The following is a 14363-nucleotide window of genomic DNA, read 5'->3' as shown; positions in this document are numbered from 1 at the left end:
TATATATATATATATATATATAAAAGTCTAAAAGCTTACCCGTTTAACACCATAGTCACAAAATTAAAGGCACAACATAAGTTTGACATTTATTGAGAGGTTGCGTGAAGGCAAAACATAATGAGCTGAAATTCGGTTACCAGCTAAATTTTCTAACATTACCTTCTAATTTAATATTAAAATCTAAAAATTCTAATTCATACAAAGAGCGTTAAAATGTAAAGACAAAACACTGTATTCGCGAATTTCTTGATAAAAAATGTTCTAATTACGTAACAAAAAGGTTTGTTGTAATTATTTATAATTTTTAATTTGAGTAACATTATTAATAATTAAGATGTGTAAGAAAATGAGTTGCCGCGTTTCCTCCTCGGTCCCTCGCCTAACTCCGAATATTCTCTACCATATAAATAATATCAATATATCCAACGTTTTTAGCAAATATATAATATAGTTTTATTTCAATTTGAATTGTTTGGTACGTATTTGGATTTACCGATATATTAGGACAGCATGCTGTCATAATTTTTAATCTCTCTGAATATTTTTATCCGGTAATGATTAACGCTTTTTTATTTGTCAACACGTAAAATATCATGGCCGAATAAGTATATCCATGTTTACAATATTGGTATTTATGACGTATGCACACTAACATGAATTCTAGAGTTATGAAATTGGCTTTTGGACATAAATAGGGTATCCAAATATAGAAATATCTATAAATAAGGGGATGAAAAATATATAATTTAATATCAAAATTGAAATCCAAATTATATAGATAAATGGATTCAAATTAAATTCTTACCCATCCATATATATATATATATATACATATAAACTGACAAGGTTTTTTTTATAACAAAAGTTATCATTTTTTACTGCCAAATTTAGTTTTCCAACAGAACATTAAAATATTTTCCCGATTTAATTCAATGGTTTAATTTGTCACATGCGCTCATTGGTCATATTTACTTATCATATAAAATTATCGTCGACATTGGAAGTTTATATCATTTAAAGTATGTGCCAACATTCAACATATTTATTAAATATCGCCTAAAATCATAACCGGTGGATATTTTTAACCAAAAATAAAAACACTAAAGGTAATTCAATATTATTGGATATTGATTCATATGCATTTATGATGTAATAACGTCATTTTTAATCTATTTTATTTTTTTATTGGGAGAATAGGAAAAAAAAACTCTCTACTTTTATTTTGTTGCAATTTAAATTCTTTACTTTTTTTTGGCTTAGAAAAATCTATACAATTAATTTTTTTTTGAAAAATTTATTTACATTGTATATTGTGATTATTTAAACCTTGTATTTTTTTTTGTATAATAAAAAATATGTACAATTAGATTTTTTGGACATACATAAATTATTTATGGCGAAAAATAATCCTAAATGTAATAAAAACAACTCACGACATTGACACGTTGGGTAATCATTCCAATCTATTTAATCTAAACCGATTTCGGTTAAACAAAACCAGAAGTCCATTGATATCTCTTGATGTTTTTCCTCCCTAATCGAGCATTATTGTTGTTACAATGCCGAAACAACAATAAAACGAATAAAATTAGTTTAAAGACCATATCAATGTGAATATGACATACTAATTTCAAGGTGGACATCCAAGATATTACGGAATTTTACGAGAGATTTAAGGTTTCTGTCTCGACTTTATTCTGTTTGGATTAAATTATGTATGTAAATTTAGGTTATTAAATTTCTAGTTTAACTTAACATAAATCGGTTTAAATTAAGTAGATATTAATAATTATCCAATCGTATCGATGATGTGGACTTTTTTAATACCCAAGAATTGATTTTCTGTCACGTATAATTTGTGTATATTTATTTTTCAATTTTTTTTACAACGATATTAATTTGACTACAATATGCAAAGTATATAATTTTTTTTAAAGATTTTAATTCTAATTTTTTTTAAAATAAAAAAATTAAAGATTTAAATAGCCATAATAATATGCAAAGTATAATTTTTTAAAAGAATCTAATTGTACAAAGTTTTTTAAGAACAAAAAATAATAGGATTTAAAAACATTACAGGTTTTATTTTTTGTTGCTATTTTTCCCTTTTTTATTCAAAGGGTTTTCAATATATCTGATATCGATAATGGTACGATCACATATCTAAACATTATATATATATATATATATATATATATATATATATGTATATTGATAATATTTGGCCAAATAAAATTTAAATTTTGACGATGAGAATCATTTTGTACTATCTTCAACACTAAATCACCCCACTTGGATATATATATATATATAATCAACATCTCAATATCAGTTATACTAACAAAAAACTCCACTTTTGATATAACTAGAAAAATATTGACGATAGGAAAAAAATAAGAAAACTATCTATTACAGAAATTACGTGTTTTCACAAGAAAAAAAACTCATGTTAAAAGTTAATTGGTTTTATGTTAAAAGAATTATATCCATTGTTTAAATGATATATAGATTTGTTTCGATCCTCATTTTCATTAAAAATGTTTATCTTTTTTTATTTATTTCTATTAGATTATAGAATTATTTTTATATTCGAATAATTTTGTTTAAAAATGTATCTAATAAATTTTTATAAAATTTATTCAAATGCTATTTATGTAATATTTAATGATTGCATTTGTTAGTGATCTAATGTTAGATGATTTTATTCATTTGGCAAGGGAAATATTAGTGGGGTCTAGGGTTTGGTCGTTGACCAGGCTGAGGGCATTATTGTAAATAAATAGAAAGAGGAGTGGTAGGTCCCGTTTGGTGGTGGGCCTTTTATGTAAACCGGTTATATCCGGCTGTCGCCCTGCCTACATTTATCTCTCTTTTTTTCTTTTATTTTTTACAATTTTTTTTTGGATGCATTGCGAACTCCGGCCGCTACCATTCGGGCGCGCTGACCGGATAAACCCTAAACCTACGCGTATGAACCTACAATACACGCGTGGGTGGTAAATCAGTCCGGAAACTGGCAGACGAGCAGATCAAAGGAAGTGAGGCGATGGAGAATCGAACCCCGACCTCGTGGGTTTTCTTTTATTTTTTGCAATCTTCTGCCAATCTGTATCATAAATACAATTCATATTAATTAATTTCTTATGTATATATTATTATTTTTTTTACCATATTTTGTTCTTAGAATTCTCTTGTTCCTCGTTTCGCGTAATTATTTTTTTTCCTTAAATAAAACTTGTTAGAATATAACGAATATACGTCTTCTGATTGAGTTCAATCCAAACCATTATTGTCGTTTTAAGAAGTAAAAATAATTATAATAATGATCAAAAGCCAAAACCAAAATTGAACTAAACTCATTCAGTAATAAAATTACTTTTTAGGGAATAACTTAAATATACAAACGGATTATTTTCTTTATCATTTTTTTTAAATAAAACTCTAATTACAGAGAGAGACAAGAGGAAAGTCAGCGACTACTTTTTTTTTGTTGGTAAACCAAAACTTAGTGGGGATCATTTTATGTTTTCAGTTTGTTTATTTATAGATTTTGGTATTTTGATATTCGAAAAATCATATGTATTTAGGTATTTCTATTACATATCCATTTAATTTATATTGTTTTTATTTTAGGATTAATTTCAAATTGATTAATTTATTTTAAAAAAATATATTCAGTTAATTGTTTAATTATATACTATTCAAATACAGTGATATATTTTAATTTTACTATAATATACCCTAATGGAAAATACCTATTTGTAAGAAAACCGTAAAATTAATAACGTGTGGTACAGGGGTAGAATATGGGAGTTTGTTCGAGTTTTTTTTATGAGTTTATTTTAAATAAAAATGCATAATTATAAATATATAAAAAAAAACATAATATCATTATAAATTGATAAAACATGAATGAAGGGGGCACGCGGTTATCGAAGTCGTAGAGCTGACACACGCAACGTACGTTACCCATCGCCATACGAAATCCTCACAAACTTCTGTCCCCTTTTTGTTCGCACGTGATTCGACGCTCTCTCACCCTTTTTTTTTATATTATTTTATTTTATTGCTATTATTATATTTTTAAATCTATTTAGTACATGACGAAATATTTTTTCTTACATCGAAGAAAAGAAAAAAATAATAATAACATAGACGATAATATTTTTATGTTTGGTGAAAAATCAATGTGTTTTTTCCTTGTAAATGAAGGATGGCATCTTGACACAAGTTCTTTGTGTTTACACTAATTTCGGGTTTACCATTTCATATCAAATTACCCAAACTAAAATAAATTGACGATAAATTTTTACTTAAATAAATAATTTGTTAAGGTCTTCAAAATGTTATGACCAATAGTTGCGAAAGATTTTGTGACACATTATTACAGATTTATTTTTTACAATTTCCATCACAAGTTTAGTCGTAAACCAATTTTGTTTTGTTTTCTAGTGCTGTTGTATCCTTTCTGATTTTTTTTGAAAGGATCCGTTTGTGAAGAAGAACAATAACTAATAAGAAATGAACGGGTTCGACCGTGGCACGTGACACTCGTACAGCCGGAGATAACTAATAAGCTGGTCTGATCCGTTTGTAACCCGAATTATAGAAATATAGTGTAGTCACATGTTGATTCCATTGTTTATAATATTAAATTTATGATATTTTAATCAAATGATTAGTAAGATATACAATGTACGACCATAATGAATTAGTGTGATCACCATAAATTTAACGTTATAATCAATAAAATCAAAATGTGATCACATTATATTTTGAATCACATGGTCACAATTGGAGAAAAATATGCATTGAAGTAAAAATAGCAAAATAAGAATATTTTTGATATAATGCCGAATGAATGAGGAGTAGGGCAAAGTTATCACCGAAAATAAAAATGAAATTCAACACTCTCGAACCGATCCCGATGGTCGAGTGGTAGAGGTGGACAAAAATACTTGAATTTCGGGTATCCACCTTATAACGAGATAGAGATCGGATTTTGATGTCTAAAACTCAATTCAGATTCGGGTTTGTATTTTTGGGTAAGGTAATTATCCACCGGTATCCGAATAATAGAAAATAAATAATATTCTTAATTATTATAAAATTACAAATATATATATTAATATTTAATTACTTTTTACTTTATTTATGTAAAAAAATTATCATTTTATAATCTATTTATTTTAAATATAAATACTTTTCAATAATAATTTTATAATTTATTTGTATACAATATATAGATTTGTGAGTTTAATTAAAATGTGCTTAAAAGCCATGAGTTTCGAGTATCCAAGGTACGTAAAAATTGTCTTAGACGTAATATAATTCGAGAATCCAAAGATCCCACGACCCGTCCACACCCGTAACAAGTGGTTTATATTTTTTAATTTCATAAATAATTTTTTGTTTCCCATATCAGATTGGCCATACTTAAATCCACGTCAGCATCGTAAATGGCAAATAATACATTCCTAAATTACTCTTAGCTCTGTTGGGGCTTCTGGAATGATAATAATAAAAAGGGTTATCCAAAGGGAACACAGCTTAATTTGTCAAAGTGAGAAAACATCTAGCAAAATCCACTGGCAGGATCTAAAGAAGACAAAACAGGGAAGGGAACAAGACAAGTGATGTGGTCTAAGCAGCAGTGGCAGCCTTCTGCTTCTTGGGCATACGGTAACCACCGACAACGCAAGCATGGTCACGCTCGAACGGCTCGAGAGTCACCTGCTCAGCCGGCCTGAACTGCTCTTGTTGCAGCTTCTTCACTTCACTCTGGAACACTGCTTCTGCCGGTACCGTCGAGTCTATACAGTTTGCCTGCTCACAACAACAACAACAACAACAACAACGTTTTCTTTCAAGTTTCCCTTGAAAAACCTCGGCTTTAGGGTTTAAGAGTTGGAGTTTAAAAAAGTGAAGCCCGGTTTGAGGTTTACCTTGATGGAGATCACAAAGTGACCACCCGCTTTGAGGAAGTATGATGCATTGAGGGCCATAATCCTAGCCTGCACAGTTTCACGAAAGAAAGACGGATTTTCGTAAAGGATGATTCTTGAAAATATGTCATACAATAGGGAACGAAAGTGTTTTTCCGTGTCCAGAATTCAAGAAGAAAAAACAAAATCAGAATCAGATACTTCTGTGACCGAAAATTAAGTACTACAAATCGGGCAAACAAGAAAGAAGAGGCACAAGGCAAGGTTAAAGCAACAATTTTGTGCAGTGGACGACATAGAAAAACGGGATTTTCGAAAGAGTTTTATGAAGAGGACCAATTGGAAAACAAGAAAGAGCAAACAGGAGAAATTTGGAGGCAACATCAGAGACTTGGAGTTTGCATCATCCATGATGTCCTGAAGGGGAATCCAAGTACTTCATCATCTGCTGATTTCAACATACCACTTTGTATGCATACCATATTTAACAAAAGTGCATTTTCCTAATGGCAATCGATTCGAGATGAATGCTCTCAAACACCACAGAATATGATGCAATGGAGTAAAATTTATCCATGGAAAAGCACAAAAGTTGGATCTTTTCTTGTTCGATTTCTTGATTTTGATAAACAAAAATGCAAAAGAATCGAACCTGGTCAGGCTGAGCAACATCAGAGAAGATCACATCAACCATGCCTACAAGCATCCTGTATTTAGAAGGGTGTCTAGCATCTTCGATAATGGGTATAACATTAGTCCGCTTCTTTGCCATGTTCACCAAGTCTCTACCACTTCGGTGAGAGAACTCGACAGCATAAACGATTCCCTCCTGATCATCGGAAAGGCGAAAATCGTCACGCAACAGATACATAAAAACATGGAATGGCAATAACCAGAGAGCTAATTACAGCACAGACGATATCATAAGCTTTGCTTACCGGTCCAACAAGATCAGAGACATGAGAGACTGTGGTTCCAGAAGCAGCACCAAGGTAAAGAACTTTGGCACCTGGTTTCTACATAGTTTACCAAATAAGAACCAATTCAGGAAAGAGCCCTTTCTGCAGATCACAATAGAAAGTTCCAATGCCATGTGTGGAAAAGATGGAACTTACAATCCATATGTTATCAACACCACCAAGAATGGCAGCAGCCAACTTAGAACGAAACGGGTTCCAGACTCTGTACTCAACCTTGGTTCCATCTTCATTCTGTATTATGAAAACCCAATTGAAGATTCATAAGAACATCCACATACTAAAAGATACACCACAAGGTCCTATAACACCAACACATTTTCCATACATTATTATACATCAAAAATGGAAACGGACATATTAAGCAAAATGATAGACATACCTGAACAGAAATCCTCTTCTCGTTGTAGACTGCTTCACCAGGAACCAAGTTTTTTGTCACAAGGGCATCTTCTTTACCCTTAGCAATGAACACTCCTTCATGTCTGTGTGGCTCAACAATCACTTTGCTTCCTCCCTTCATCCCTCCTCCTCTTCCTCCTCCACGGCCTCTCCCACCGCCACGTCCACCGCCACGTCCTCTCATGGCGCTTCCGCCGCCACGTCCACCACCTCCGCCTCGGCCTCCGCCTCTACCTCCGCCGCCGCCACGTCCACCCCTAAACCCACCTCCGCCGCGCCCTGAGTATAACCATACCACGCACATCACCAAATGTTCCAATCAAATCGACAGTACAGTAGAAGTTTCCAAGTTCAAAGTCTAAAACAGCTTCGAAAAATGTACTCCTATCACCAGAACAGTAAAACCCAAACAAGGTCTCGGCAAGAATATAAGTCGATATCAAATGCTAAACTAGAAGGACTACCCAGTTAACAAAGTCAAAAGACCCATTGTTAAAGTCGAGCTGATGTCAGTCTGAAACAAAAACACAAAAATAAAGAGATAGCAATTAGGGTTCTGACCTCTTTGTGGAGGCCTCATCTTCGCCGGACCTTGGAGCAACTGGGACGATAAAGGACGAGGGAAATGAACGGCGAATGGAGAGCGAAAGTGGCGATACTGCTGTGCCAGTAGTGGTTTTTATAGTGGAGTTTCTAGGGTTTTAGAGGGTTTATGGTCAAGGTTTTGAAAATAACAAATCAGGTCTTGTATTTTTCTGAAATTGCTTTCTGAGTTCTTTGTTTTAGGACTACCGCAATGAAGGGCTATTATCGCCGTGGGAGAAAATTATTTGGGCCAGTGTTACAATATGGGATCCCAATAAAAGGCCCATTAACGGCCCATTTACGAGCGATCTCAATATCCACGTTCTTAAATCAGGCGGAGCACAATCTAAAATGCATTTTTTTTAGGATTAGATGGAAACAGAGAGCACAAAAAGAATGATTTCGGCCTAAATTCGTAATTTTCAATTTGGTAATAATTATCTTCGAATTAAATCGGAACGAAAGTTTTATTTTAAAAAATATTATATCAATTCATTTTTTTTAATTTTATAATCGGTTCGAGTTTATATTTTTGTAGTTTTAAAGGTAATTATTTTATTAAAAAAATTGGTCCACATTTATTTATTCGATTCGAAATGGTTTTCGAAAATTTTGGTGATTATTTTTTGTAAAATGATTAAAGTTCTGATTTTTTTTAAAAAAAAAGACAACTTGGAGGGAGGTTCTGCTCCTCGGCTTCTCTAGACCTGAACAAAGTTTCCTCCATTAAAATATAAAAGCCCACCCGAAGGTTTTCTAGGGGTTTTAGTTGGGAAAATCACCCAAATAACCCACTTGGGTCGCATCTATTTCAGTGTACACCACCCAAAAAAAAATTTTTTTTTTTCAATTTTAACCCACTTTTCGGTGGGAAAAGTCTGAAATACCCTTTTCGTTTTATTTTTTGCGATTTTATTACGACTAACATATAACTGATATACAACTAAAAATAAGACAAATGATTTTTTGCCACCTTTTTTAGAATCAATTGTAACTATATTTAGACTTAATTACGAAGTCGTAATAACGAAGTTGTTTTTGAACGGATAAATATCGTAATTCATTAAGGGTAATTTCGTCTTTTCGCAAAGAAAAAAATGTGTTATGTTTTCGGTGGTGTACAGATGAAATAGATGCGACCCAAGTGGGTTATTTGGGTAAAAAACCCGTTTTAGTTGGCCTTCTCCAGATTCATGCGAAGCCGAAGAGAGGTGAACGCATCTGTATTGGTTCCTCTTTTGATTTGTTTTTCGATGTCAGTTCGAATTTAATTGGGCCTGGGATTTGATAGGGTTCTTCGCAGGTCTCTCCGATTCTTGGATTTTTCAAAAAAATTTCCTTCGGGTTGCCGTCGCAACGGTCATTGCTTTAAGGTTGTAGTTTGTGTTGTTTTTGGTTCCGTAGTCATTGAGATTGCGGGCTGAGACTGCTAAACTCAGTTGTTGCTCCATTGAGTTTTGGGAGATACTTTTGCTTGGTACGTTAAATCGCTCTGGACTGTGCCTCCCTGTGGTTTTGTCCTGATGGATTCACCGGAACATAATCGGAGTTACATGAAGAGGGATGTGGGGGAAAGTACCGATTTGAAGGTTAGGAGTTGGGGAGGGAATGAGGAAGATTTGGAAAATAGTGAGAACCGTAAGAGATCGGGTGGTTCGAGTAGAGGGGAGAGTGATGAAGATGATTACGGGACCAAGAAAGAAGCAACCCTCGAAGCAGATGAGGAAGAGACAAGAGGAGAACTCGTTGGACAAGCTCAGCAGTTGGTACGAGGACAGAGATCAAGAAAGCCGACAGGATGGTAGGGATAGAAGCGGGAGGAGAAGGTCGAATTCAAAGGTCCCTGATTATGAAGATTCCCGAAACGGGAGTAAAAGTAAAGAAGAGATCTCTTGATGGAGAGTCTGATCAGTGTCACGACCGTGATTCCAAGAGTTCAGATCGGAAGGAGAGATTGAACTCGTGGTACTTCTGATTCAAGTACAAGGAGAGGATGGGATGATGCTGATCCTGCAAGGAAAAGTGAAGAGAACGAAGATCAAAGATGGCCCAAGAGATGAAAGATCGAGGAAGGGACGGTGGCTGGTCTGATAGGGGCAGAGATGAAGAAGGTTCGATGAAAGATAATTGCAAGAGAAAGCACTCCAGTAGTAATGAAAAGGATTCAAACGATGGGGGTTTCATTTAAGATCGCAGCAGGGAACGAGAAGTTCCTAGGCAAGGGCACGTGAAAGGAATGACAACGATGAAGATGATTACGAGATGGAAACAGTCAAAACATTGTCGGGTGCCGGAGTTTCTGGTAGAACATAGATGTAAAAAGTACCAAATATTGTATTGAATTCCCATAAAAACTCAATACAAATCTGAGAATTGATTAATGTGAGCTTCTCTCTCACCCCTTACAACCTTCAGATAAGAAAAAACATAAGAAACTCAAAACCCATAATAGCTAGTAATATATAGGAGACTCATACGCTCATAAGAGGTCCCACTCAGAGGCCGTTAGCAATAGAAAAGAAATATTGGCTAATGAGTGCATAATCCTTGCCTCCCCCAATCCTGCAGTGCTAGACACGTGTCCTCCTTTATTCCTTCTTCTTCTTCCTCCCGTTAATCCTTGTCATGCGCAGACCCAACCTCCTGCCCCTCCTCCTTCCCGCTAGCCTTCTTCTTCCTAACGTATGCACTGAAAGCCATATCAATACCTCGGGCCCGAAGACGCAGCTTGTTCTCAAGTTGAAAACTCAGAAATTGCTAAACAAATTCCGCAGCATTCTCCCAAGTGGCCTCATGGAAAGGCAGATTTTTCCACTGAATCAACACCTCCAGATCACCCTGAGCTGAGTAACGCTGGTCCAACAAATCTGACGGCTCCACCACAACTTCCAGATCAGCAGTCAAGTGAGGCGGCAGTGGTAAAGCCTGGAAGTCAGTTCCGATAGCTCTCTTCAGTTGAGACACAAGGAAAACCGGATGAATTCTGGATTCCTGGGGAAGCTGTAGCTTGTACGCGACTGGTCTGATACGCTGCAACACTTGAAAATGGCCGAAGAAACGCGCTGCGAGTTTCTTGAAGGTGCGGCGTGCCATGGAATGTTGGCGATATGGACGTAATTTCAGGAACACCCAGTCACCAACCTGGAATTCCACCTCACGACGCGATCGGTCTGCCAAAGATTTCATTCTCTGCTGGGCACTGAGTAGCTTCTGGCGAATGTCGACTAACATAGCATCCCTCTCTCGCAGAGCAGATTCCAAATCCCCATTATTTGTCGAGCCAGTTTCATACATCAGCAACAAAGGAGGATCACGCCCATAAACCACCCTGAAAGGGGAGGTTTTAATAGCGGTGTGATATGCCGTGTTGTATGCGAACTCTGCCCACGGAATGAAACCAGCCCACTTCCTCGGATGGTCACTCACATAGCAACGTAGATAAGTTTCCAATCCCCTGTTTACCACCTCCGTCTGGCCATCAGTCTGCGGATGGAAAGCCGTACTGTGCTTCAAATGCGTGCCGGAAACTCGGAAGAGTTCCTTCCAGAAGTGACTCAAAAATATACGATCTCTATCCGAAACGATCGAGTTGGGAAATCCATGAAGTCTGACGATTTCTCGGACAAACAATTGAGCAACATCCACAGTTGTGCAAGGATGAGTAAGGCAAAGGAAATGGGCGTACTTACTCAATCGATCAACCACCACCAAAACTGTGTTGTAGCCTCCCGACTTTGGCAATCCCTCAATGAAGTCCATCGATATATCACTCCACACTTGTGTGGGCACGGTCAACGGCTGTAACAACCCCGCCGGGGCTAGGGTGAAATATTTATGGCGCTGACATGTGTCACACGTGGCCACATAACGCTGGATATCGCCCCGCATCTCTGCCCAATAAAACAGAGTTTGCACCCGCTTCAATGTCCGCAACACCCCTTCATGACCCCCCGCAAACCCGTCATGGAGTTCTCGGAGTATGACACCCACCCATGAAGACCCAGCGGGTAGGATTATCCTACCCTTGTACAGCAGATTATCCCCACGAACTGAGTAGCTAGGAGGTCCTGACTGTGAATCTCGAAGCCTGGCCAGTATAGGTCCCAACACTGCATCCTCAGCTACTGCCCTCGAAATCTCTTGAATCTGAATCACACTTGGAACCGTGACGGCACAAACCCCAGCCGCCCCTTCCAAACTAGCATTCTGAGGTATGCGAGAAAGTCCATCAGCAGCCTTATTCTCCGGACCGGATCTGTACACGATGTCAAAGTCAAAGCCAAGCAGCTTGGTTAACCAACGTTGGTACTCGAGATTCACCACATGTTGCTCCAGCAAAAACTTTAAACTTTTCTGATCAGTTCGCACAATGAACTTCCGACCCAACAGATAATGGCGCCAACGTTGGATGGCTAGAACAATAGCCATCAACTCTCGTTCATAGACCGGTCGAAGTCTGTCCCGATCTGAAAGACCGAAACTGTAATAAGCTACTGGGCGTTTCTTCTGCATCAAAACCGCGCCAATGCCTGCCCCCGAGGCATCCGCCTCCACGACAAAAACATCGCTGAAATCTGGAAGGATTAAAACAGGAGCCGTAATCATAGCTTATTTTAACTTTCCGAAAGCAGCTGTCGCGTCATCCGACCAAAGGAACCCATCTTTCTTCAGTAATTCTGTCAACGTCTTGGCAATGGTACCGTAATGCTTCACAAAACGCCTGTAATATCCGGTTAGACCCAGGAAGCCCCTCAAGTCTTTCACCGTCCGAGGTTCAGGCCACTGTCGAATCACCTCTGTCTTGCTAGGATCGGTAGCCACCCCCTCTTTTGATATCAAATGTCCCAGATATTCCACACATGACTGCCCAGACAAACACTTTTTCTGATTAGCAAATAACTTTTGCTGTCGCAACACGCCCAGAACTTGCGAGAGGTGAATCGTGTGGTCGTCCCATGTTCGGCTATAGACCAGAATGTCGTCGAAGAAAACCAGAACAAACTTTCGGAGGAAAGGCTTGAAAACATCATTCATCAGCGCTTGGAACGTGGCCGGTGCGTTGGTTAAGCCGAATGGCATAACCATAAACTCGTAGTGCCCCGAATGGGTTCGGAATGCCGTCTTCGGCACATCCCTCTCAGCCATACGGATTTGGTGGTATCCTGCGCGAAGATCGAGCTTTGAGAAGATTTCGGCCCCGTGTAACTCATCAAGCAGCTGGTCGATCATGGGTATCGGAAACTTGTCGGGAACTGTAGCTTGATTCAAGGTCGGTAATCAACGCAGAACCTCTAACTGCCGTCCTTCTTCCGAACCAAAAGCACGGGGCTGGAAAAAGGGCTCTGACTGTCTCGGATGATCCCCGCCTTTAACATATCCGAAACCAGCCTCTCAATTTCTTCCTTGTGCGCGTGAGGATAGCGATAGGGTCTCACACTCACAGCGTCGGTGCCCTCCCTGAGTTGGATGGAATGTTCTCGACCGCGAAGAGGAGGAAGTCCTTTGGGCTCGGCAAACACATCCTCGAACTGGGCCAAAATGGGACTCACAGCTAGAGCTGGGCCTGTCAGTGGAACAGATGGGCCTTTAAGGCCCGCAAATTCGACCCAATAACCCTGATCCTCTTGCTTCATCGTCTTCATCAGGGATTTGAGAGAGACGAGGGAATTCTGCAGAATGGGATCTCCTGTGATGGTGATATTGTTTCCGCCCAACACGAATCACATCTTCAATTCGACGAAATTGAAGTTAACGTCGCCCAAAGTTCTAAGCCAGTGCACTCCCAGAATCGCGTCGGCACTTCCCAGTTCCAGGGGTAGGAAATCTGTCACAATTTCCACGTTTTGCAACCGAAGAGAGACAGATTTGCAGACGCCTTCCCCTTTCACCGTCAACCCATTTCCCAAGAACACCCCGTAGCTCGTGGTGCTATTCGGACGAAGCCCCAATTTTGTAACCACGTCGATCTACAAAAAATTATGGATGGCGCCGGTATCGACTAATACCACCACCGGCTGTTTCCCGATATGATCAGCGACTTTCAGGGTCTTTGGAGTAGTAAGTCCCACTACAGAATTCATTGTGAGTTCCGCCAGTTCTTCGATCGTCTCTGGTTCAGGGAGTGGGACAGGTGTCATGTCATCCTCCTTCAGAACAATCTCCTCCCCATCTTTAATCACTATCACTTGCAGTTTTTTATTCTTGCATCAATGACCCACAAAATACCTTTCGTCACATCTGAAACAGAGCCCCCGACGACGCTTTTCCTCTGCGTCAGCATCCGAAAGGCGGCGAAAAGGTAGGGATCGATCTGTACCTGACACTAGCCAGACCCAGGGCGAACAACTAGTCCTGGTGTAGTTTTCCTTGAATCCCCCGTGGTGGCCGGATTCGTAGCCACCGAAACAGTCTGGAAATTATTATTTGATGTGGAACCAAAACGGGAACCCTT

The 14363-nt window shown here is 37.9% G+C and overlaps 1 protein-coding gene across 1 annotated transcript; it reads right to left on the bottom strand.

The window, feature by feature from the left end:
* Positions 1 to 5459: 5459 nt before the first annotated feature.
* On the bottom strand, positions 5460 to 7997 carry LOC104800263 (probable mediator of RNA polymerase II transcription subunit 36b). The gene is made up of 7 exons (XM_010523050.2): positions 7889 to 7997; positions 7308 to 7606; positions 7064 to 7159; positions 6887 to 6964; positions 6601 to 6777; positions 5949 to 6017; positions 5460 to 5829 (listed from the first exon to the last, which is right to left on the bottom strand). The coding sequence occupies exons 1-7, from the start codon at positions 7905 to 7907 to the stop codon at positions 5647 to 5649; spliced, it is 921 nt and encodes a 306-aa protein (XP_010521352.1). The 5' UTR covers positions 7908 to 7997; the 3' UTR covers positions 5460 to 5646.
* Positions 7998 to 14363: the final 6366 nt, after the last annotated feature.

This window comes from Tarenaya hassleriana, unplaced genomic scaffold, assembly GCF_000463585.1.
Source record: "Tarenaya hassleriana unplaced genomic scaffold, ASM46358v1 Cleome66, whole genome shotgun sequence".
Taxonomy (NCBI): Eukaryota; Viridiplantae; Streptophyta; class Magnoliopsida; order Brassicales; family Cleomaceae; genus Tarenaya; species Tarenaya hassleriana.
Note: the sequence above shows the minus strand (reverse complement) of the source record. Positions and strands in the feature narration are given on the sequence as shown.

What these genes read in the sequence shown, in the direction of transcription:
- LOC104800263 (XM_010523050.2), bottom strand. An exon ending in AGAAGAGGATTTCTGTTCAG is followed by an intron (nt 7,160 to 7,307) that starts GTATGTCTATCA and finishes TTCATAATACAG; the next exon opens with AATGAAGATGGAACCAAGGT. An exon ending in ACTTTGTGATCTCCATCAAG is followed by an intron (nt 5,830 to 5,948) that starts GTAAACCTCAAA and finishes TGTTGTGAGCAG; the next exon opens with GCAAACTGTATAGACTCGAC.